This window comes from Drosophila eugracilis, unplaced genomic scaffold (assembly GCF_018153835.1).
Source record: "Drosophila eugracilis isolate 14026-0451.02 unplaced genomic scaffold, ASM1815383v1 contig_415, whole genome shotgun sequence".
NCBI classification, from domain to species: Eukaryota; Metazoa; Arthropoda; class Insecta; order Diptera; family Drosophilidae; genus Drosophila; species Drosophila eugracilis.
The window spans coordinates 1,207,191-1,229,477 of NW_024573278.1; the positions used below are offsets into that span (position 1 = coordinate 1,207,191).

General features: G+C 36.1%; 1 protein-coding gene across 8 annotated transcripts in view; it reads right to left on the bottom strand.

Annotated features, from left to right (window-relative positions):
- The window catches only part of LOC108116856 (sex determination protein fruitless), a 142,006-nt gene that overhangs the window by 9,748 nt on the left and 109,971 nt on the right, over positions 1-22,287 (bottom strand). For 4 of the 8 annotated variants that reach the window (XM_017228912.2, XM_017228911.2, XM_041818948.1 and 1 more), the window contains 6 exons: positions 13,739-13,886; positions 13,471-13,671; positions 12,222-13,049; positions 9,746-9,997; positions 7,781-7,913; positions 1,704-3,817 (listed from right to left, as the gene is read on the bottom strand). In XM_017228912.2, coding sequence (XP_017084401.2) covers positions 2,757-3,817; positions 7,781-7,913; positions 9,746-9,997; positions 12,222-13,049; positions 13,471-13,671; positions 13,739-13,886 — 2,623 coding nt within the window. In that variant the 3' untranslated portion in view covers positions 1,704-2,756. The other 4 variants (XM_017228914.2, XM_041818949.1, XM_017228916.2 and 1 more) reach the window with 3 other exon arrangements.

Sequence of the window (22,287 nt, forward strand, 5' to 3'; positions counted from 1 at the left end):
TAATTCTTAAACTGTATAATTATATGGTTTTCAGAGTCTGCATATGTGTGTGTATGTGTTTTTGGTGTGTGTGTGTTTATATGCGTGTATGTTTGGTATTCTGGTAGTAGATTCATAATTTCTGTTTTTTTTTTTTCTTTCTATTTTTTTTTTTGCCATGGAAATATTGATTAAAAATTTAATAAAACGAATTTTTGTTAAAATCAATTTTGGATTCAGATCCCTGAGACATGGTGTTATGTGGGCCAGAGAGACACTGTTCTCGGTGGGCGGGGGATTTTCTTTGTATTATAAATATATTTTCAATTTTTCGCAATCAAATTTTGTTACACCCAAAAAATTGACAAATAAATACAGTTAAGAATTTTTGCTATTTTCCATGGATTTGGTTTTTCGAGAATTTCGGGTTGTGGGAAAGGAACATTATTGCTATGTATAAAATATGATGATTGAAATCAAATGATTGATCGTCCGTGGCAAAATGGGTTCACTTAAAATAAGTCAAAAAAGGGAATTATTTACAATAATCGGTGGTGGGGGCGACTGATATTGGATATTGAGGAGCCCAAACCAAATTATATTTAATGTATTTTTATGTACGTGTATGTGCAAATGATTCGTGTTCAGACACTTAAGTAAAATCTAATAATTAATTTTCTATTTATTTGTTTAATAAATGATCGATTGTTTGGTTCCAGATTCAGTTTTTTTTGTTTTTCTTTTTCAGCTTCTTTGTTGTTAATTTTCTTGTCAAGAGAGCCCAAGAACCGTATTAGTGTCTAATTTGTTTGTCACTTTAGTCGACATTTTCGGAGGGGTTTGGTGTTTATTGTATTGGTGAATGTACATAAATGGGGAGAGAGACAGGGGTCAGGGGTCAGTGGAGGGCCAAAAAAACGCAGATGGGGTTAAAAAATATGAGACAAAAACAAGTAAAAATAATATATGATTGATATCGGATGAAGACTAAACGAAAAAACTGTAGCGCAGCAACGTCGATAAGAAAAGGCATATTTTGCATATGATATATCGAACATCGAACGTCATTTATCGTTTATCGAACACATTTCATTCAACACCCCTCCTGCCTGGCAAAACAAAAACAAAACTCGCTCAAAAAATGAAAACAGAACGAGACAGACTGCATACAATATAGTACTATATATATAGAGCGAGAACAAGACAGAGTGAGACAGACCGAGTTTTGGTTTTTTTTAGAGGGAGAGAGAAATAGAGCTATAGAGTAGGATAGATAGATAGATTCGAGTGAGTGAGTGAGTAGAGGCAAGTGTTTCGTTTCAAAAAAGTTTAAAGAACTAAATCAAATTTTCAATCATTTGGCCAATTCCTGTTTTTTTTTTGTTTGTTTTTTCTTTAGTTTGGTTCGAATTTGTAGCTTTTCGTTTTAAATTAAAATCATAATACATAAATCAGATATATATATATTTAACTTAGGTAACATAAGTCTAAATTAGAGGGGGATAGGTATTTTGTGCTTAAATAGATCTTAGAAATTTCAACTTACCGTTAAGAGAGTGCGCTTGATGTTTGAAATTTGTTTAAAATTTTGATTTGTTTTTTTATCGATTCGAAAATAAATTTATGTTTTTATATATTTTTAAAAAATAGTGTTAAGTTGCTTTTAGTACCTAGGGGACGATTGTTTCGGTTATTGGTTTTTTATTGAATGAAAAGAACTGGAATTTGATTTGAAAGAGATTTATTAAGTAAAGTTAAAGATGTTAAATATTGATTTATCCGTTTCACATTATGTATTTCTGTATTTAAGTGTTAATTAATTGGATTCATTGCTTGATTGGTGTTTAAGTACATTTCTCGATAAAATCTGATTTGAATTTGTTCTTTAGCAAAGCACTGAACTTCATAAATCATACGCATTGCTAGCAACTCCAATCAACTTCGGTGGGTGTCTTGCCAAAGATATAGATCAGAATAGCGACCAACTTCAGTTAACCGATGCATACATATATAGTTTTTCTGGGGGCTCTGGCCAAACGGTTTGAAACTGGACGCTATCTGAATTTTTTGATTTTGCCAAACGAATTTGATCAGAAGTGAGACAGAAAAGTTGGACCTAATTTTTCAAAAAAAAAATAATATTTTTAACTTTAATTGAAGTCTCTTTGTTTCTTGCCTCACTCGTTGCTTTTTCACAAATTTCCTTTCCTTTAAAATTTCAATTATCTTTCTTGCGACCTTAGGGCCTATGGACTAGAAGAGAGATTAGCTAAATATGGCACAAAATGACACGAACAAAAATTAGTCAACATTCACTACAGCACATGTTAAGTAAGTAAATAAAATGATAATAATAATAACTGACGCGGAAATCGATTGGAATTCTACATATAATACTTGTCAAAGTTTCCCCTTCACTGAGTACTGGTCGCGGTATTTCTATATAATCGATATATATTATATATAATAATCCATTTGGTTTGCTAGTGTCCTACGAAAAAAGCATCTAGAGGTTCGATTCGACGTTTTAACAATAATAAATAGTTTAAAGTCTTGAAATCAACTACTACAATAGCATAGATTTGATTTGTTTTATAAGGTTTATAATTAGATATAGATGTACATCCAACTGATGGCTGTTGGCTCCTCACTCTAGATTACGTATACGTTTTGCTTGATTCTTGAATTATACTTAAAAACACGCTAGTTGTGAAAACCTTTCAATCTGTTAAATCGGTTTGATTTGATTTGTTTTGCCTGCCTGCCTAGAGAAGTGATCACATATGTACATAGTGGCTAAAGAATCGATCCTTGATGTCCGCATGCTTGATCTTACAATGGGCCTTCATATTATCCCTGCGCGTAAATTTTTGCCCACAAACAGGACACTCGTGACTCTGTGGCCGATGGATATTGGCATGATGCCATCGATTCGACACGATCTTGTTGCAACTAACACATCTGTATAGTGTGGGCAAAGTGCCCGATAACTGAACGAACAGGGTGGAGTAATCGATATTGTGATCTCGACGATTTGCGGCCGCTGCAGCTGCTGCTGCCACTGCTGCTGCCGATGATGTGGATCCAGTGGAACTGGAACTGGGTTGTGGGGAAACCGCTGAGGTAGCCGAAACCGAAGCTGGGGCAGATATGGCTGATCCCGATCCAGATCCTGATATTGAAACCGATACAGATCCTGATCCCGAGGCGGTTGGATAGTGTGGTGAGCCTTGCGAGTGACTTGGGGGTGGTGCTGGTGCCATTGGCAAAGGAGACGGATGATGGTGGTGATGACTACCATGGCCATGATAACTGCTTAAATCCAACTGCTGCACTGCACCATTGCTGCTCATGTAGGCCTGATTGCTGGCCACGGGTGGTGAGTAGGCAGCCTCCGCTGGGCAATCCATTAGGGATCGGTGGTGATGCGGGTGGTGTGGCGGATAATGGGACATTAGGTGTTGCTGGCGACTGCATCGTATGGCACGCATATTGAGCTCCTTGCATTTATACTCGCAGTTATAGCCACTATCCACATAAATCTCGGAACCCAAAGCAGAAGCAGCTTCCTCGTCGGGATGTGGAGGAGCGTAGACAACGGCTCTTCTATATTTTGGCGGCGCAGCATGGTAGGCTGCCTCCTTAATGTCCTCCGCCGATTCCAGATCCTCTTCTGCATCCATGTCACGATCATGATCCACTACCACCTCATCGATAATGCCACCTTGATCATCGTGCTCCCGTTCTCGTTCTCGATCTCGTTCCCGTTCTCGATCCAGTTCCCGAATCCCATCCGGATGACTTCGGTCGTGCTTACTGATAAAACACTTGACGCGACCTGCAAACATTTGCTTGGTTCATATTAGGCGTCATCACTGTGGGGGTAGGAACTGAAGGGTGGATATAGAGATGAGGAGGCAAAGGACTCGATCGCGCTTCTCTTGCATTCCATGCGCACAGTGGACTAAAAGGCCAAATGGTATTCGGGTGTGTGTATACGGTGGGTGTGGATTATGTCTAAAATTTCAACTAAGTAGCCAAAAAAAAAAAGAGGAAGGCAAAAAAAAACTGGGGTGTATATAAAGGTGTTGTTAAAAAATGTACCAATTAGGGTGAACCAGTTTTGCTTTTGGAAAGTTATTTAATAGGCAAACTCTAACTTGTTTATCCTATAAAAACAAAAAGTAATAAAATTTAGATTCTAAATTCAAATAATTTTAAAAGATTTGTGTTTTCTTGACTGATATATTTCTAAAACATTACTTTTGAAATAGCAATATAAAAGCTAATCGGAATAAGTAATACTTTTTTTAAATAAATAAAGATGAGTTTTAAGTTGAAATGTTTGTTTTAATATCAAAAATTTCTATTTAATATATATCGGCTCACCCTAATACTGGTATACCCTAAAGGACATTCTAGGTGGCAGTGATTTCTTTTTAGGGAATATGCAAGAAGAATGGAGTAAAAGCTACGAAACTAGATTCAAATGTGAGGTAATTTTTTGGGACATTTCTGGTACATTTCCATTTCGTTTCGATTTCGGAACAAACTTTGTTTTGGAATGTGTGTATAATGGCCAAAATCAGATATATATATAACGTAAGGCAATAAACACAAGGACCAGCAAGGGTAATGGATATAAGGATCGAGGCTGAGGGAAAAATATAGCGAAGCCTGGAAATCATAATATACAGATCGATCGAAGGTGGGCGTGTATTGGAAGTGGAATCAATTCAAATCAAATCAAGAGTCTTAATCATACGGTTTGGCATAGTCTGTGGAGAAAAAAAAACACAAAACAAATCAAATCAAGGCTGGACTTAAAAGCTAAGGCGGCATCGTTTCGGATCGGCAGGACTTTATAGCTCTAAGAAATAACAATTCAGCTAAAATTAAGTATACTTTGCATCAAAGCAAATCAATCAATCAATCAATCAATCAACAGTGTGAACAGTGTGAAACGGATTTTGGGATAAATCATAATTAAGTAAAAACAAAATCAATGTAAAACAACTTTGGTTTCGTGTGTCATTTTGTGGCATCAACAATTTTTGATCGGTTGGGCTTATCATAATATATAGTCTGGCATTTCTTTTTTTTCAGATCTTTATAATACATTTCTCATACACAATAATATATTGGTTTTCTTTTGTTTTTTTTTTTTTTTTATGGGATAACTTTCGTTTTAGTACTTCAATGTTGCAACAGATTTTTAGGTAAAGTTTTGATTGGTGTTTTTATGTATATTTATATATAGATATATTTCTGTTTTGGTTTTATATTATTACACTCTTTTCGTTTTGTTATATTAGCAAATTCCAGTTCTTTTTTTTTTTTTGATTTTTGTTGGTTTTTGAAGGTGGTGAGGGGGTTTTTTGGGCGCTGGGTGCGGGGGTTTTTATTTTTCTTTTTTAGCTGTAAGGTAATTCAATTTCAATTTCAATTTCAATTTCAATTTCATTTTCAATTTCAATTTCGATTTAATTTCATTCAAAATTTAAGTAATAGGTGGAGCCAATGTGCGAATTTTGTCGCTCTCCTTTTACACTTTACCGTTATGTTTTGGCGGCTGCTCTCGTTTAAACTTTTCAATAAAGGATATGTGCAACACACACAGACACAAGCATTAACGCACACACACACACACACATACAGTTACAGTACAGATAGAGAGCGACAGAGAGAGAGAGAGAGATAGAGATAGAGAGAGAATTAGAAAGAGAGTAGGCAAAAGAAAGATAGTTGGAATACACTTAGTTAGCTTGGCAGAAAAACCAATTGAAAAAACACAGACAGTCAGTTACAGTTATCTCGTTAAAAAACAGTGTGACAAAATATGGTTCAACGGATTCTTCACATCAAATCATAAATGCAGCAATGTTAGTAGAAATATCCAAAAGAGGGAAAAGTACAGTCTGTATCTGTGTGTGTTTGTATGTGTGTGTGTGTGTGTGTGTGTGTTTAGGTGAGTGTGTTTTTGTGTGGGTGGGCTAGTGTTTGTGTGTGTGTGGAAATAACGGAAAAAAGAACACATCGATTTTTGAAGCAGTTTTTATATATATTTTTTTTTGTAGTTTTTCGTAATCACACTGAAAATATTATATATTTTTTTGTTTGCTTGCTTTTTGGTTTCGTTTCCATTTCTTAGACAATAAGTTGCAACATTAAAGACGAAAAGAGATTTGGAAAAATTTTAGAGGGTTTTCATGTTTATTTATTTGGTATTTCAATTTTTCAGCAGTGAGGCATGGAAAAAGAAAATTAAAAATAATTTAATAATAAGAAAGGGAAATTAAATTGGGAAAAATTCAAACAGAAAGCGCTACGCGTGTATCTAATGAAATTATTTTGAATTTGAAATTTGTTAAATGTTTATATTGTATGATTATTTGTTTTTTTTTTTTTTTTAATATTTATAAGTGTTTTGGTTTTTGTTTGTTGTTTTTGTTGTGTTCGCCAATTGAGCTAAAATTCTTAAGTTTTTTTGTTGAATGACAACGGAGGCATTTTGTTCTAAAAGCTAATTGGATTTTGTTGTTGTTTTTGGGAATTTTTTGAACTGACTTATGACTAGTTATGGCAGCATGAAGTTTGTGAAGTCAATCGATAAGTCTTTTAAATAATACATATAAAATTAAAATAAATAAATACTTAAAACATGTATATATGTGTGTGTATGTGATGGTGTGGGAAGGTATATATATGTGTGTGTGTGTGTGTCTATGTCTATGTATAGGCGTCATAAAACATGCAACATGCGGCAAACATACGACAAAAGACTAGAATCGCAATCGAAACCACGATCCAGTCCTAGGCTAAAATGGGAAACTCATCCTAAAAGCTAGATTTAAGTATATATATTATATATATCAATATAGATAATACCATAATTTACGACAAACAACGAAATAATAAAGATATGCATGTAGAGAGATATTCTGGTAGGAGAGGTGTTGATCTGTTGCTCTAGCTAGCACTTTGGGACTTACTTCTCTTAGGATCTATCATTCGGAATAATATCGATAAATACATAGCACAAATAAAGGTACTGTACTTACAAAAAGCATACAAAATAAGTCTAAAAATTACTTGTCTCAGGGTTGTAGGAAAAATGAGGAAGGGAGTAGTTTGAGGGTGTAATTTAATGCATGCAGGAAGTCAGAATCAGAAAATAAATATATAATTTGAAGACTGATTGGTTTTATTAACAGATCAATGCGAGTACAGTATATCCTTAATCATTCTCCAATTTATATCTTTATTTTCCGATGTTTCTGGGGGCTATTTTCTCCAGGGGATTTAATCTACTTAACTATATATTAGAATAGTTTTCTCCTTTGGGTTAGATTTTAATTACTGGGCAAGGGGGCCAGAGGAAAGGAACAGAAATCAAGCTACAAATTTTCTACAATTTTCTTTACAGTTTCTCAATATGTATATAATATTATTTATAATTTTTTTTGGAAGGGTTTTTCTCGCTTTTCTTGAACGCATGGTTGGAAACAAAGTTGGTTTAACGAATACCAAAAAAAAAGAAGAAGTTGTATATATCAACCAAAAGCTAATAACAAATTACATACGCAATATATAGTTACATAAGGTAAAAAGAGAGATTCTTTTGGTATTTTTTTTTTCGAGTGCGTTAGGTATTCAAAAGCTCAGAGAGAAGAAGATTCTTTTTTGTGTGTGGTTTTTTTTTACTTGTAGTAGTAATTGTAGTTGTAGTAGTGGTGCTAGCTCGGTTCTGGCTAAGGCTAAATGGCTAAATGGCAATGTTTTTAGCGTTCGACAAACTTACCGTCAATATTGTCCGTCTGGTCCAGCTGCAGCTGTTTGGCATCGTTATGCTCATCCCGGGCATCTGCCGCTTGCAAGGCATGCTGCGTCAGCAGCGTTGACATGTCCTCCGCATGCATCTTCAGAGCAGAGCTCTGCGGTAGCAGAAATACATTTTTTGTGGAGAAAGGGTAAAGGGGATATAGTAAGTCTAAAGAAGATGCGGTAATATATATTTAAATTTCTGTTAGGGCTTGCTTAATATCTTAGGAAAGTAAAAAAGCAACCATAAACCATGCTTTCAATCGTTTTTGTTGTTAAATTTTTAATTGATTTAATAAAAAAAAAACAAAAGTCAGCTTTTTCATCCACAAATTTAAATCATAAACACTTTTTTAATAGCTATGAAAATAGGAAAGATGATTCTTTAAACATATTTTTGGAAACAAAAGTTTATATTTTGAAAAAGTGAATTATGAAATATCATCATTAGAATTTTAATAAGAACTGCAAAGGTTTCCTTTAAAAGCCTTTTTCTAACATTTTTAAAGTTTAGACTAACACCTAAGCCTCATATTTCTAAACCAATTGCAAAATGCCTTCAAACTTTTCTTAACATAATTAATTCCTTTTATTAATGCTTCTCATTTTATTGTTCATTTTTTTGCCATTGCAACAAGCTGCCTTTTTTTCTCACAGCTTCTGCCAAATTCTTAGTTTCCTAAACATAAAGTTTATATTTCGTAAATTTATTTGATTAACAAAGTTTAATGCTATGGCCTAAGGCTAATCCTGAGCGGTGTGTGTGTTTAGTATCCCTTCCGAGGACCTGTCTCTATGCCGTGTCCTTGCCAACATTTATGGTGATAATGTCGGGGGAACGTCGCTTCGTGTTGCCACCTGAACTACCACTTGGCACTGGATGTTGCATCTGTTCTTGCAGTTCACGTTCGTAGCATAGGCGATGTGATTTGCATTTGTTATGATGATTGACGATCTCCAGGCGGAAATTGGAGTTGCCTTCGACAAAGGAGGTACGTATATCGGCCAGCTCACCGCTCCATTTGCGGCAATGTCGACAGAACATGGTATTGGCCCGCTCATCGTATTGCAGCCACTCGAATTGGTACAACCAGTTGGCCCTAAAGCGACCACTTTTCCGAGAGCTTCCACCAGTGGATACCGATGCTGTCACGGCTGGGATTAGGGATTTTCCCACTGGCTGGTGCTGGTGTTGCTGCTGTTGCTCCTGATGTTGCTGCTGTGCCAGCAATCTTTGCATTGCCGAATCCAAGCCCTCGTTCTGATAATGCAGGTGCAAACTTTTCAGCTGTGCCTCCACCGCCTGGTGCAAGAGCATTTGGTGCATGGACTTGTTGCCACTGCTACCTAAGAACGCCTCTGACTTTTTCACCTACACGGCAGAATTGAGAAAATTGTGTGTGTTGGCAAAACATGGATCTGATAGAAGGAAGGATTTTCTGGTCTTTACTTTACTTTTACTTTACTTTCTTCGTTTTTTTTTTTTTTTGCTTGAGGCGCGCAGCATTGTTGAGATTTTTTCTTTTTCTTTGGCCGATATTCCGCTTCGAATTTGGAAAATTCAATTAAACGCAATTCACCAATCCTTCGTTCTGCTCCCATTTTGCTAGATTTTCATTCTATTTTCAACTTTTCTTTACTTAAATTTTAAAAGTATACAATTTCTTTTTTAATAATGGTCAGCTTGAGCGCTTGTCTCATGTATATGTTCTTGGGAAGCATTTTGCAATTGGCTAGCTTAGAGTTATAGAGATGATTGATTAACAAAAAGGCTTTACAAGAATGTTCTGTACAGTAGCTGGAACCATCGAAAGAACCGGTTCAAAAAAAGAAAAAACCTTAACAAACTAAACGATGCAGCAACAAAATCATAATTCGAAATTCAATCAAAATTTCATATACTATATGCTCTGTAACTAATCTGATCTGACTGTCTTTAACTTACCGGCAAGTAATCTGGGGGCAGGGCCACATGGTGTTCGCGATGCTGCTGCTGTTGCTGGGCGTCCATCAGCTCCTGCTTGATACTCAAGGACTGGCTCAGACCGCTCAGGGCACTGGCTGCACCTACATTTCCGCCACCGCCCAGGTGAACGCTGGTGGTCATCGATAGGGGCGAATCATGGCGACCGCCGGCGTCCTCTGACTCCGATGTGCTGCCGCCCGTTTTGGGCACGGGACTCGACTTGAAGTTGGCCTGGAAAAAATATTGAATAATTATTAGAAGTTATAATTATAAAAGACATTAAAAAAATAGTTTTTTAACAATTCTTTGGCTCAATAATTTTATAAATAAATATCTAACTAATATAAGTACTAAATTATGTATTCAGAAAGAGGAAAAGCCGAAGTGTTCATACCCTCACAGCTACAAGAAAAATGTATGATTCTCTGATGAAGATAAGTCGCTTTTCTAATATCCTTTTCAAGCTATAATAATCTTTATGAAATCATAACAATCTACTGGCAATATCAAAATATAATTAAGCTGCTTAAAAATACTTAAAAATCTGAAAAAAAATATCATAAAATTTGTTTAAAATGTTAAAACTTTTCAAAAAAGTATAAAACACCAACCACCCACACAGCACGTGAGGCACCCAGATAAAAAAAGAGAGAGAGACTAAGCAAATGAAAGGGAGAGCGGCACGTGCCGGGCCCACAAAAAACTTGACGACCACTGATAACGGCCAGAAATAGCTGCCAAAAACACCAGCGCAGCACTATTTGATCGCAGATCAGCGGCCACAGTTGATACCGCAGTCATGTGAGCGAGTGGAGCGTGTGCCCATCGTATCGCAAATGCCAAACATAAATGTTGATATTGTTTGTTTGTTTGTTCGCCTACAGCTGCTGCTGCTGCCGCCTTCTCTCGCCCACCGATAAGTGAAAAGTTTGGCAAGCTTATGGCAATTTGGCACGAAGGTCGAAGAAGAGGATGGTGTGCCCAATATAGATATCTGTAAGTTTGATTTGGGACACTGTTTACCCACTAACTGGGTTTTTCCAGATTTTATGAGGCAAAATGTTAAGTGATAAGGTAAACAGTTAAAAACATATCCAAAGTTAAATAAATTTTTGAAATAGTTATTAGTATTTAAACAAATAAGTGGCTAAAAATAGGGAATTAAGAGCTATAGATTAATCAATGACTTTTCTAGGAAATCTGGAATGGGATCCTATTTATCCTGAAAAAACAAACTACTAAAAATAAATGTTACAGTTCACTGCTTATCCATCCCAACTAAACAATCATAGGTGTTAAATGAATACTCGAAATAAATTGAAAAAATTAATTTAAAAATAATAACAAACAGTTTACAATTTTAATAACATTATTATGCTGTAACTAATAAGCATTTGACGCCTTGTTTGGGGATGTGAGATAATTTCTAATTAATTTTAATTGTCAGGCAATTAAAGTACACACCGTACTTTACCGCAAAAAAAGCAAAAACCATTGCTTTAAATTTCAAATGCGGAATTGCTCAGCGGACTGAATGACTGACTGACTGAGAGCTGGCAAATTGTTTAGGTATGTTTGTGGGAAACAAAAAACCAGAAACAGAGGTAATTTAATTACGAGGGCAAAGAGCTGGCCAATAAAACAATTAAATAAACACGGAAGGCTAGCTTGGGGGACCTAAGCTAATATTATATGCACAAGCCTGAATGTGTTAATAATCTTCTTTTTTTTAATGTAAATGGTAAAAAAGATGGTTTTATTCTCAATGGGATGATAAATAAATATAAATTCTGTTGGATTGTTTAAGCTCTTAATGAAATCATTAATTAATAAAGCCAGAATGTCTGTTAGTTTAATTTAAACATAGTCTAGAAATTCATTGAAAATTTAAAGCATATTTTTAAAATAAAAATCATTAAAAACCTATAATGTCAATTTTCTGGTCACTATATCACGTAAACGGAAAATTTAAACTCATTAATAAATATATAACCAGTTACTTTTAGATTGATTTTAAATCCTAAAACGATTCATCAGAAATACAAGTTGAACACTCTGCATACTATATTACGTATACGCAATCAAACTTATTAAGAACAGAAATTGAAAGCTTATCCTAAAAAGATTTTAAAAGCATTAAACACATAAAAACTAATTAAAAAGACTTTAACATTTAGTAACACAAGAAATTCAAATTCTCATAGCTCTGTGTACAACATGGCGTATACGTATTTTTTCAATATTTTAAAAATTAAGTATACGCAAGCTATGAATAAAGATATCTTAGAATAAAAATCAAACTTCTATAACTTCACCTAAACTGAAACCTCTATTTTAAATTGCTAAAATTATGAATTTTAATATTTATTTATGTTTGATTAGCCGTCAGTTGAAGTTAAAGAAGTTCTACTGTACATAAACCATGGGAGTAAGTTAAATGACTTTGATCGCTCACCTGAGAGTCCTGCGGGTAGTGCCTGTCCTGATGGCTCGAGGACAGCGAGTTATCACAGTTGGATGATGAGTTCTTACGTCTGCGCTTACTACTACTCAGCTGCTCCACCGGCGTGGTGGACAGCTCCCTGTCCCTGTCCCGCTCGCGTTCTCTCTCCCGCTCCCTTTCACGTTCTCTGCTATTGTTGCGCTCTCTATTGTTGTTGTTGTTGTTGCTGCTGCTATTGTTGTTGTTATTGTTGTTGCTGCTGTTGTTGTTGTTGTTGCCGGTACTACTGCTGTTGCTGTTGTTGTTATCCTTGTTGCTATAATCCAATTGCAACAGATCATCGCGACTATCCGTTCGTTCGAGAGTTCCACGCTCGCTACCACGATCGCTGCATCCATCGGCGCTAGCACTACGATTGGCGGCCGCTGCAACTGCTGCTGCTACCGCCGCTGCCGCCGCCGCAGCACTGGCACTGCCCACGCTCGGAGATCGTTCGCCGCCAGTGGGCGTTGTCAAACCCAAGGCGACAGCTGCCGCGTTTACGTTACCGCCAGCAGCCGCTACCGCTGCTGCAGCCGCCGCTGCTGCTGCTGCTGCCGAGCTGCGTTCGCTCATGCTGCTGCTACTGCGCTGCGTTAGCTCATCACGCAGATCCCTTTCGCAGCGGGATCGCAGGGAGTCGCGGGAGTCGCGCATCGCATCGGCTACACCGCCTGCGCCGCCTAGGCCGCCGGTATAATTACTCGGTCCACGGCCGGTCGGCGAACTGGCCGCCGAATCGCGCAGCTTGTCGCAGTCGGAGCGGTAATTCAGATTGTTGTTATCTGTGAGACCGCGCACCTGCAAAAGTCCCAAAAATAATATTTAGTTTATTATTAATTCATATCAAGTTATTAGTGTTTTTCATTTTGATACAATTTGGGGTATTCCCAGAATTCTTGATTAGGTAAATAAAAGGGAACTTAAATACTTTCATTTCAGAGTTAGCGCCTTCGATCCTTATACTATACTTTCCAAAAAGCAAAGCAAAATATTTTTTGACATTATAAGATAGTTTGCTATTTAAATTACACTATCTTATTACAAAGTCGTTCCATTTTCCTTGCTTTATCATTCTCAAGTTTAAATTAAAAATATTTTTGAAGTTTGTCTTTAATGTTATAGGATCTTAACGTCGTTAACTATGAAAGTTGTTAAGAATTTACTCTTTTTTAAGCTTGATTAACTTTAAAAAGAATTTAAACCCTCGATCAACACACACCTGCAGGCTCTCGGCCGTTTTGAGAAACATGGGCAGCGAACTCTGACCCACGTTGACCTCGCCCTTGTACATGAAGTCGAGCAGAGAGCGCATCTCTGAGTATCTGACATCTTTCAAGTAGATGATGGGATGTGGATGCTGGTTCTGTAGGAAAATCGTCTCGAAGTACGGACTGCAGGCTGACAGTATGGTTTGGTGAGCCTAAAAAACAAATATAAAATTAAATTAGTTTTTCAAATATATATTACAAGATAATTTAAAGACGCACCTTGACTGTTTCGCCTTCGCAGGCGAGCGTGACATCGCATAGCGCCTCCCGCTGCAGCAGCGAGGTTAGAACGCCGGTCAAATTTGTGGGATGATTGTTCCAGCGCAAGCAGAATTGCTGGTCCATCGCTCCTTGGTCAGTGTTGTACCTAAAAAATGGAAAAGAATTTTATTAATATAAGGTTTAATAAGTATTATTATTATTAGATTATATTAAATTATTTGGAATTTAACAAATGGCAAAACAAGTTCTTGTAACAAGGAAATGACTATTCAAGTTTCTTAAATTTAATTAACTTGTCTTTACTTTTGTCATAAAGACTTTGGTTATTCCCAAAACATAAAAATATAAATCAAAACAAAAGAATAATAAGCATTTAAAATTTTTATTTATTTTTAAAGAAAGAAACAAATTAAAGCTTTTTTTTTGGTAAAACCCATTTGATAACATCAAGTAAAAATGCCAAACTTTATAGCCCAGACTATAGTATTTCTCTTCGGTACGTTCTATTTTGTGTACTCAAAGCGGAACCGGAAACGGAAGCAATTTCGCTTTTCGAACTTGTTATCGTTATCGCCGATCGCCCGCCCAATTGTGGGCGTGCGTGTAACGTATGTGTATACAAGAAATACCAATGATAATTTGTCATTGAACACAATTGCTCATTACAATTGCCAAATGCTTGGGGCTGTTCTCAATTATTTATTGCATTTCCGGTAACCGATAACAAAACCGCACGTTGTTGTTGTTATTGTTGTTGGTTCTGTTTTTGCTGTTGCTGTTGCGGTGGCAAAATCCACCAACTCCACAAACTCGCACAAAACTGAACAGTTGCATCTGTATTAGAGTGTTAATTGCCATTTGGCCATGTTGCCGCCATGTTTGGCTGCTGGCTAACTGTTAATTACTCGGCCAAATACGACGAACAGCAATCCATGCAAATTTGCTTGACATGCCACCGGATAGAAGGGCTTGGTGTGGCATAATGGATGGTATTTTGAGGCTTATCTATCGTTAAATTTATTGAGCCCTCTCTTACTCTCACTCTCACACATCCACTTACACGCACTGACTAACTAAGAATAGAGTTTTATGTTGATATTTCTTTATTACAATTGCCTGGAATCCCACTAGCTGCCCCTAATCTTAACGGCCTTTGGTCAAAGTTCTGGTGTAGGTTAAATAGGGGGTAAGACAGAGGATAAGGGAGTGGGGCCTGTGAGGAATTTGATAAGAAGTACTTTTGTTTTTCGCTGCAATGCTGCTTGGATTCTAAATTTAACTACTCTGAGCTATTAAAGGGAGTTCTACGACTATTAAGTAACCTGGAAAATGCTGTAATTGAGCTTACAGAACAGATCAACCTTGTTTATCAGACAAAATTACACTAAGATAACTATTTAATGTGGTTCTTAAAGTATCTTTCTCTAAATAACTGTTTTTTTAAGTTCTTATATCAGAATATAAACATTTTTAAAAATATATATAAAAAACTGCCTAAAATTCTAGAACATATAAACCCTTAGTCTTTATAACCTAAAGTTAAATAAAAATAAAAATTTTAATATTTTTATAAAAATTAAATCAAAAATATTACAAAATTCTGCAGAATGTATATACTCCCAAGTTCTACAAATACCCATTAAAAAAAGAGGGAAAACGAAAGAGAATGAAAGCTTTAAGCTTTTGCCGGCGACGCTTGCCGCTTAACAAAATAAATAAACAAAACGTCAAAGAACTTTTTCGCAAACTGAAATGCTGACCGTGAGAAAGAGGCATTCAATGGAGTGAGTGAAAGAGAGAGGCTAATGCGGCAAGATAGAGAAGGGAAAAAGCAGAGAGAGAGAGAGAGACAGAGGAAGAGTGGGTGCGCGCGTGCGAGAGAGATTAGATCGTTCGGTTATATGTACTTATATGTATACTTTGGCAATAATAACAATTACAGCTTGTGTGCGTGTGGGATCCGCTGTCGTAAGCGTTTTTTATTGGCGATCTTTGGTCTCCCTTACTCTCTACCACCGACACCCACCCACCCTCTCTTGTTTTTTCTTTGTTTTTTGGAATGAAAAAACTAAAATCTCTTTTAAAGTAAACTTTCGTTTTCATTCGCCCACAACTTTTTGCATTCTCTTGTTATTTTTCTTTTTTTTTTTGTTAAAGGGTTTAAAAGTTTTTGTATTTGTTTATTTTGTTTTTTGCATTATTCAATTTGTATTTTGAATTTGAAAACATTTCGCAAGTCAAAGTTGTGCATTCAGTTTTTGAAATTTAAATTTAAGTGAATTGAATTTGTAAGTTTGCAGTTTGTTTTTGTTTTTTGTGTTATGATTCAGTCACGTGTTCTTCGAGATTTACTTTGTATTTGTTATACATTTTATTTTATTTATAACTTATTTATATACTTTCTCTCCAACTTTAGGTATTTTTATAGTTATTTGATAAGCCATAATTTATGATAGAACTACACAAAGTTCATAAATACTCCACCCATAATAAAGAAAGGGAAACCCAAAAGATATCTTTTTTGATTGTCACTCAAACCAGTTGAGACTGACTCACGGAAATGAAAATAAATTAGAAACGACAAAAGACTTTGTAAAGATTAAGTATATTTATCAGCTAAGTAAGAATTTTGTGAAATTTGTGTACTTTTTGGGTAATTACTATCAGTTCAGGTTTAAAGTCGAACTATTTAGTTTCACAATTAAATTAAATATTATATAAAACCAAAAACATTTTAAATTCCAAAAGAAATGCCCTAAAAAGTTCATTTCATTTAGCATTTCCTGCAATCCGGTTTGTCCGGCTGTCACTGAATAAACTTTCGTCGCCCATAAATCATTTTGTAAATATGAAATCTCTTTTAATTGTGTCATTCTAGCTTCATTTTTTTCTTAATAACTTTTTCTGGCCATTTATTTACAAAGTCGGTGAGAAGTTGAAATGAAAAAAAAAAAAAAAAAAAAAAAAAAAATAGAACGCAACGTAGTCAGCGCCGGCGCCAAAAAGAAAAAAAAAACACAAACCCAGCAATTTCGACGTATTGTGCTTTTTATAAATTGTTTCTTTTTTTTCATTCAATTTCGTTTTCGTTGACGGGCGGCAGTTCGCAGTCGGCGTAGAAGTCAACGTCAACGTCGACGCCGGCGCCGGCGTTGCATGCGATTGCAGTTTTTATTTACACTTGCGTTTTCAATGCAAATTTGCTATGAATGCAAACAACAGCGGTTGTTCTGTTTAATTAATGAGAACTTTTACTTTCAAACAAAAGTAGCGTCCGCCCGTCGTTGCTTACGTAAATTGTTTAAAAATATCACTTTTTTTTTTTTCTTGCTCGCTTATCAGCGCTGGTAGCAGAGTGGGGGCGGGGCATAGGCGGTACGATCAGCAAATTGCGCAATATGTTAAATGCCGCTCATCAGCTGAAACGTGTTGCTGTAACGCTTAGCGAATCAATATCAAGATGCAGATACAAAAACCCAAGATACTACAGATAAGCGGGAGCAGCAGCAACGGCCCAAGAAAACAATTTTAATGGGAAAAAAAAACATTTTGTCACGCGTCAACAGCAAACTTAGATAATCAACGCTAACTGCCAGTCACACAGTAGGCAAATAAAAGGGTTAGCAAAGTAACCGAATGTGTAGTACCCTTTTTATATGGAATGGTCGGGTTGAAAAGTAAGGTAAGGTAAGTTATATATTCAGCTGATTTTTAGCTAATCATAGAGTTCCTTATAATGACTTGGTTTATAATGCGGTTTTAATCGATAAAAAGCTTAAACAGTTTAACTTCTTGTAACTTGAAATCTTCCGTAAAAGAAATCTCTGTAAGTCGAACTATTATTATCGGAATAAATCATATAATGGTACCTGCTAAGTAGATTTAAAACTTGCTCTCTGTTATGATTTCAATCTTGCTTTCAATAACTAAAACTATATCTATAAGACAGATTTCTTACCATTAATGTAAACAAAACTTCGTATAACCCCATACTTGGTTTATCATAATATCATATCAAAACAGTATTAAAACTAAGATCTTGAAAGATGAGCCAAAATAAGTCGGATCTTATTAAATCTTATTAGTTATTACTTTAATATATATTTCTATATTATGTATAAAAGCAATTTCACACCAAAAATGTTTATTAATCTCAGTAAACCATTTAAAAATGTAATTCTATATAAAACTAAATAAAGAATATATATCTCCTATAACAAATATCTCCCTTAGACCCCCTCAAACCTCGCCTCTTAGCCAAAACACCTCCATCAAGTGTAAAAGTATGAAAAAAAAAGAGTAATATATACTTATGAGGCGCACGGGGCGTATCAGTAATGGCCTTCAACTTTCAGTTAGTGGCGCCTTATCGTGCGAGACGGCGACGCTGGCAGAGCAGTCGACTGCTCTGTCGCCGCTCAACGCTCAGCTGTAAGCGAAATAGTTTTTTTTTCCGCTGTATTTCGTTTTTTTTTCTGTTCAATTTACACGTTCTAAATAGTTTGCGCAAAGCCAAATGTGTGTGAGTGTGTAAGCGAGTGTGTGTAGTATCCGTGAGATACGCTCACACAGATACTCAGGTTGCGATAATAATTATAAATACAAAGTAGTTTGTTGATATTTGTTGTTGCTGCCTGCCGCTGACGTTTGACGTTTGTTGATCTTCTCGTTTTTTGTTCTTGTTGTTGTTGTTGTTGTTGCTAGTTTTAATTTTCGCTTTGCTGTTTATCTTTCGCTTTAGAACTTTACATGTTGGCGTAGGTTGTTGTTGTTGTTGCTGCTGCTTTTGCTGTTATTGTAAGCGTTGTAAATTTACCGTTGCGAGTTCAACGAACGCGAAAAAAAACCTGGCTAGAAATAATGAGCGCCCACATGGTCATTACATGATATTCTATATCCGTATCTGTCAGTGAAAGATAGCCCCAAAAATTCAGACAATTATCGTGGTGTATTTTTGTTGTTTTTTTGTTTTTGAAAAATATTTATCATGAGTTTTGGTAATTGGTTTGAAATTTCAAGGATGGTTGTAAAATTTATGTTTTTAAATAAATTTGTTTATGAATTTGAGAATTGTATTTTATCATTATGCTCTACGGGTTACATTTTTCTGGGAAACCTTAAATCGCAAATAACAAATTCTTCGAATTAAGTATTATTTGATCTGATTCATGACATTTTTGACTAAAAAAAACCCTTAAAAATCTAATGTTTCCGCTTTTAACATAACAATTACGCCTTTTAAAAACATTTATAGATTCTCCCATCTATACCAATACCTAATTTTCTCTCAGTGCCTCAGCTACATCTAAACCGTTTGCATATTTCTGCCCTTCGATAAAACCAGAGCGGTCATAAATCAATGGCAATCGCAAAAGTGGAGATGCGTTTCTATAGATAAACGAAATGAATAATTTAAAGTTTGCTAAATACAGATACAGATACACGAATACTGTTACAGATACAGAGATACGTCTGCACAGATACAGATAGACACTTGCAGAAGGCAAACGAGATCAAGATTAGCGCGTTCGCTGCTCACCTTGACTCAATGGTCAAATGTGCAAAATGCCGCAAAGTAAACTTTGAGCAGCAGCAACAACAACAACAACAGCAGCAGCAGCAAAAGCGGCTTTAATGAATCAGCCCGGGCCAAAAGCGTTTGCCAAAGGTTTGGCCAGCTTGTAAAAAGATGAAGGTCGCCGGTTACAGATACAGATACAAATTCGAAACCATAGATACAGATACAGTGCCAAGCCAGATCATGATTGATTAAGCGCGGCCTGTAAGCTGAGGCCAAAAACTCCATTTAGCCTTTGGCTCTCGAGGCTTGGCCTGACTTGGTTGGGATCGCAAAAAAAAAGTAGTAGAAAAATAAATATAAAAAAAAACAGCAAAATGTTGAGCAAGGTCAACTGTAGGAGGTTACTGGCTATCCAGTACCCCTAGAAACTGGGTACTGGGAAAATGGCTAATGGCTATTAACCGGGGCCTAACTGGGTCATAAAATCCGGATAACTCTGGTGGGCCGAAGTTGTGGGTGTGCGAGGGTTTCGTATTAGGGTAATGGTTTCGCCAAATTGATTTATGCACGTGTTTGCCGAACTAAATCAAATGTTTGCCCGCCTAATTAACTTCGGGTTATAGGTAAGGCTATTGGGTTTTTAAGGTCCATTAAAAATGCCCAACAAAGGCTCTTAAAAATGGTAATTAAATAAATAGATTTTTAAGTTTATTTTTGTATAATTTATTAGGCACAAAAGGAAAGTAAGTAAGCTTCTCAAAGCTTTTTATATATTAATTTACTATTTAATTTATCAAAAAACTAAAACAGAAACTCTTAAGCCCCCCTTCCAAAAACTTGTGCAATAAATTTAGTTAAACTCAATTAACACATTTCTCCTCATCCTAATTAATTTGTTTACCACTTCATTGTTTTCTTTTTTTCAAACGTTTATTAAATGCGTCCCACTCTGATTTAAAATGGCATGGAAAAAAAAAACAAAAAAGTATAAGTAATTTTCCAAGGCGGGTATTTACATGGCGACCAGCAGATATAATAATTTAACTTGTCGCTCATTGAGGGGATATATTTTTAGAGAAATGCATTATTAAGCAGCGGCACAAGAGTCCATTCAGTGTTGTATGGCTAGAAGGGGGATGTGGGGCCAGTTGCATTGCACCAAAAGATACATTTTACATTTGTCAGATACAAATGTGTTAATTGCCTTGCAGTGCGTGCTGCAACGCAGTGAAGTCCGCGGCCAGGAATAGAACGCCCACACGCAAAACTGTTTATGCCCGTTTACCCCTGCCCATAAGGCGGGGCAGGGGCAGTGGCATCAGGGATGCAGCAGACATTAGTGCGAAACTGTGTCGAGCAGCGTGTGGGCGGCCAAGAAGTGCGAAATTGTGTAAAAGGCGACAAATGAAATTAGCCGACTGCTCGCGCCTATCACATATATTTCACTGGAGAGGGGGCGTGGCTGGTTGGGGGGGGGGAAGCAAGTTGAGGGAAGGCAAGCGCAGAAGAGGCCCCCATAAGATAGTCTGAGTTATGATCGGAGGTGAATTGGAATTGCCACTCGTTAGCAGGTCATGATGATGATGATGTCATTCCCCAACTACTTTCAAATTATCTTTTTACATGGAACAAAAAGATAATAGAAACTTTAAATGTGTTTTGTTTAAAATTTTTATTAAATTTAATCTTTGATTTAAGAAAAATAAGATAAACTTATATTTGATCTTGGTTTATCGAAGTTAAACTAACTTAAGGTTCTAAAATTTATCAAAAAGGACAACTTACTCGCTTCTATTTGTATTATTCCCAAAATATTCTCTCAGTGCATCTGGTTACTCTGCAATTCTACTGACTCACTGACAGCCAACGCTTGTAACGACTACAGTTACCCGGCTGCGAAGTGTGGGTGCCGGTGGCCAATGGCCATAATCTGGAATCTAGCCAAGGGGCAGCCACTCGATCGGACATCGGTTTTCAGCTCTCAAGTGCTTCGATGTCCGACACTCAAAGAGCTGTCTTCGATTTTTGTTTTTCAAAATCCGCCGTGGGCTGAGCCAGCGATTCTATTTTGAATGACTTTTACAAGAATCTTCAGCTGTCATCGTGTGGCTATTGTCTTTTTTTCTAGGAATTTTTTTTTTGGTTTACTAAAGAGAATTACACTGGTAGGAATTTTAGATATTTATGGTATTCTTTAAAACAGAATTTTATGTTTAAAATGTAGTTTTAAAGTGGAACTTTAAGTTTAATGAAATTCCTAATAGCGAGAATCAATTTGAGGAGTAATTAATTTAAGTAAAGTTGACACATATTTGTTATCAATTCAGTTAATTTGAAGCACTTTTATACAAGTTATGTTGGCAAAGTATTAATCACTCTTAAGTCTTACAAACTGATAAAAACTTAAAGTTCTATTAATCCAAATTTTCTTTAATAACTATAAAAATAGTTTGGGAATCCCACAAGAAAGGCCCTTCTTTGGCTAATAAAAACCAATAAAAACACTCCATTCGCTTTATTGGCTGCTAAACGAAGAGCTTTCGTCAATCGTGTGGTCAGAATTAACCATGGCGTATGCCTAATATATTGCGCATACGTCACGTGGTGCAGCAACGCAACTCAATTAGCAACTTAAAACGATACAAAATGAAACAGAATTGCAAGCAAATTGCATTTATCGAAGTAATCAAAATGAAATTCATTTCGATTAAAATTTGCAACAAATCGTATATATAAGTTTTGGCAAGCCTAAGTGGCTGAGGAACAAGAACAATTACGTCAAGTGTCTGTGGTCAAACACTCGCTGGGCAATTAAATGCGCCAATTTCCCCATGATACTAGCTGCTATGCAAATATATAGAAAATATATATATAGAAAAAGTAAAAAGATGATGCACAAATTCTGACATCTTTCAGTTGGCGGCGTGGGCAGCCAAAATGCTCGAGTAGCTCTCGCCAGATTCTCTGCTCGTATCTTTTTGTCCCTGCCTCGGATATTTGCAATTACAATGACACTTTGATGGAG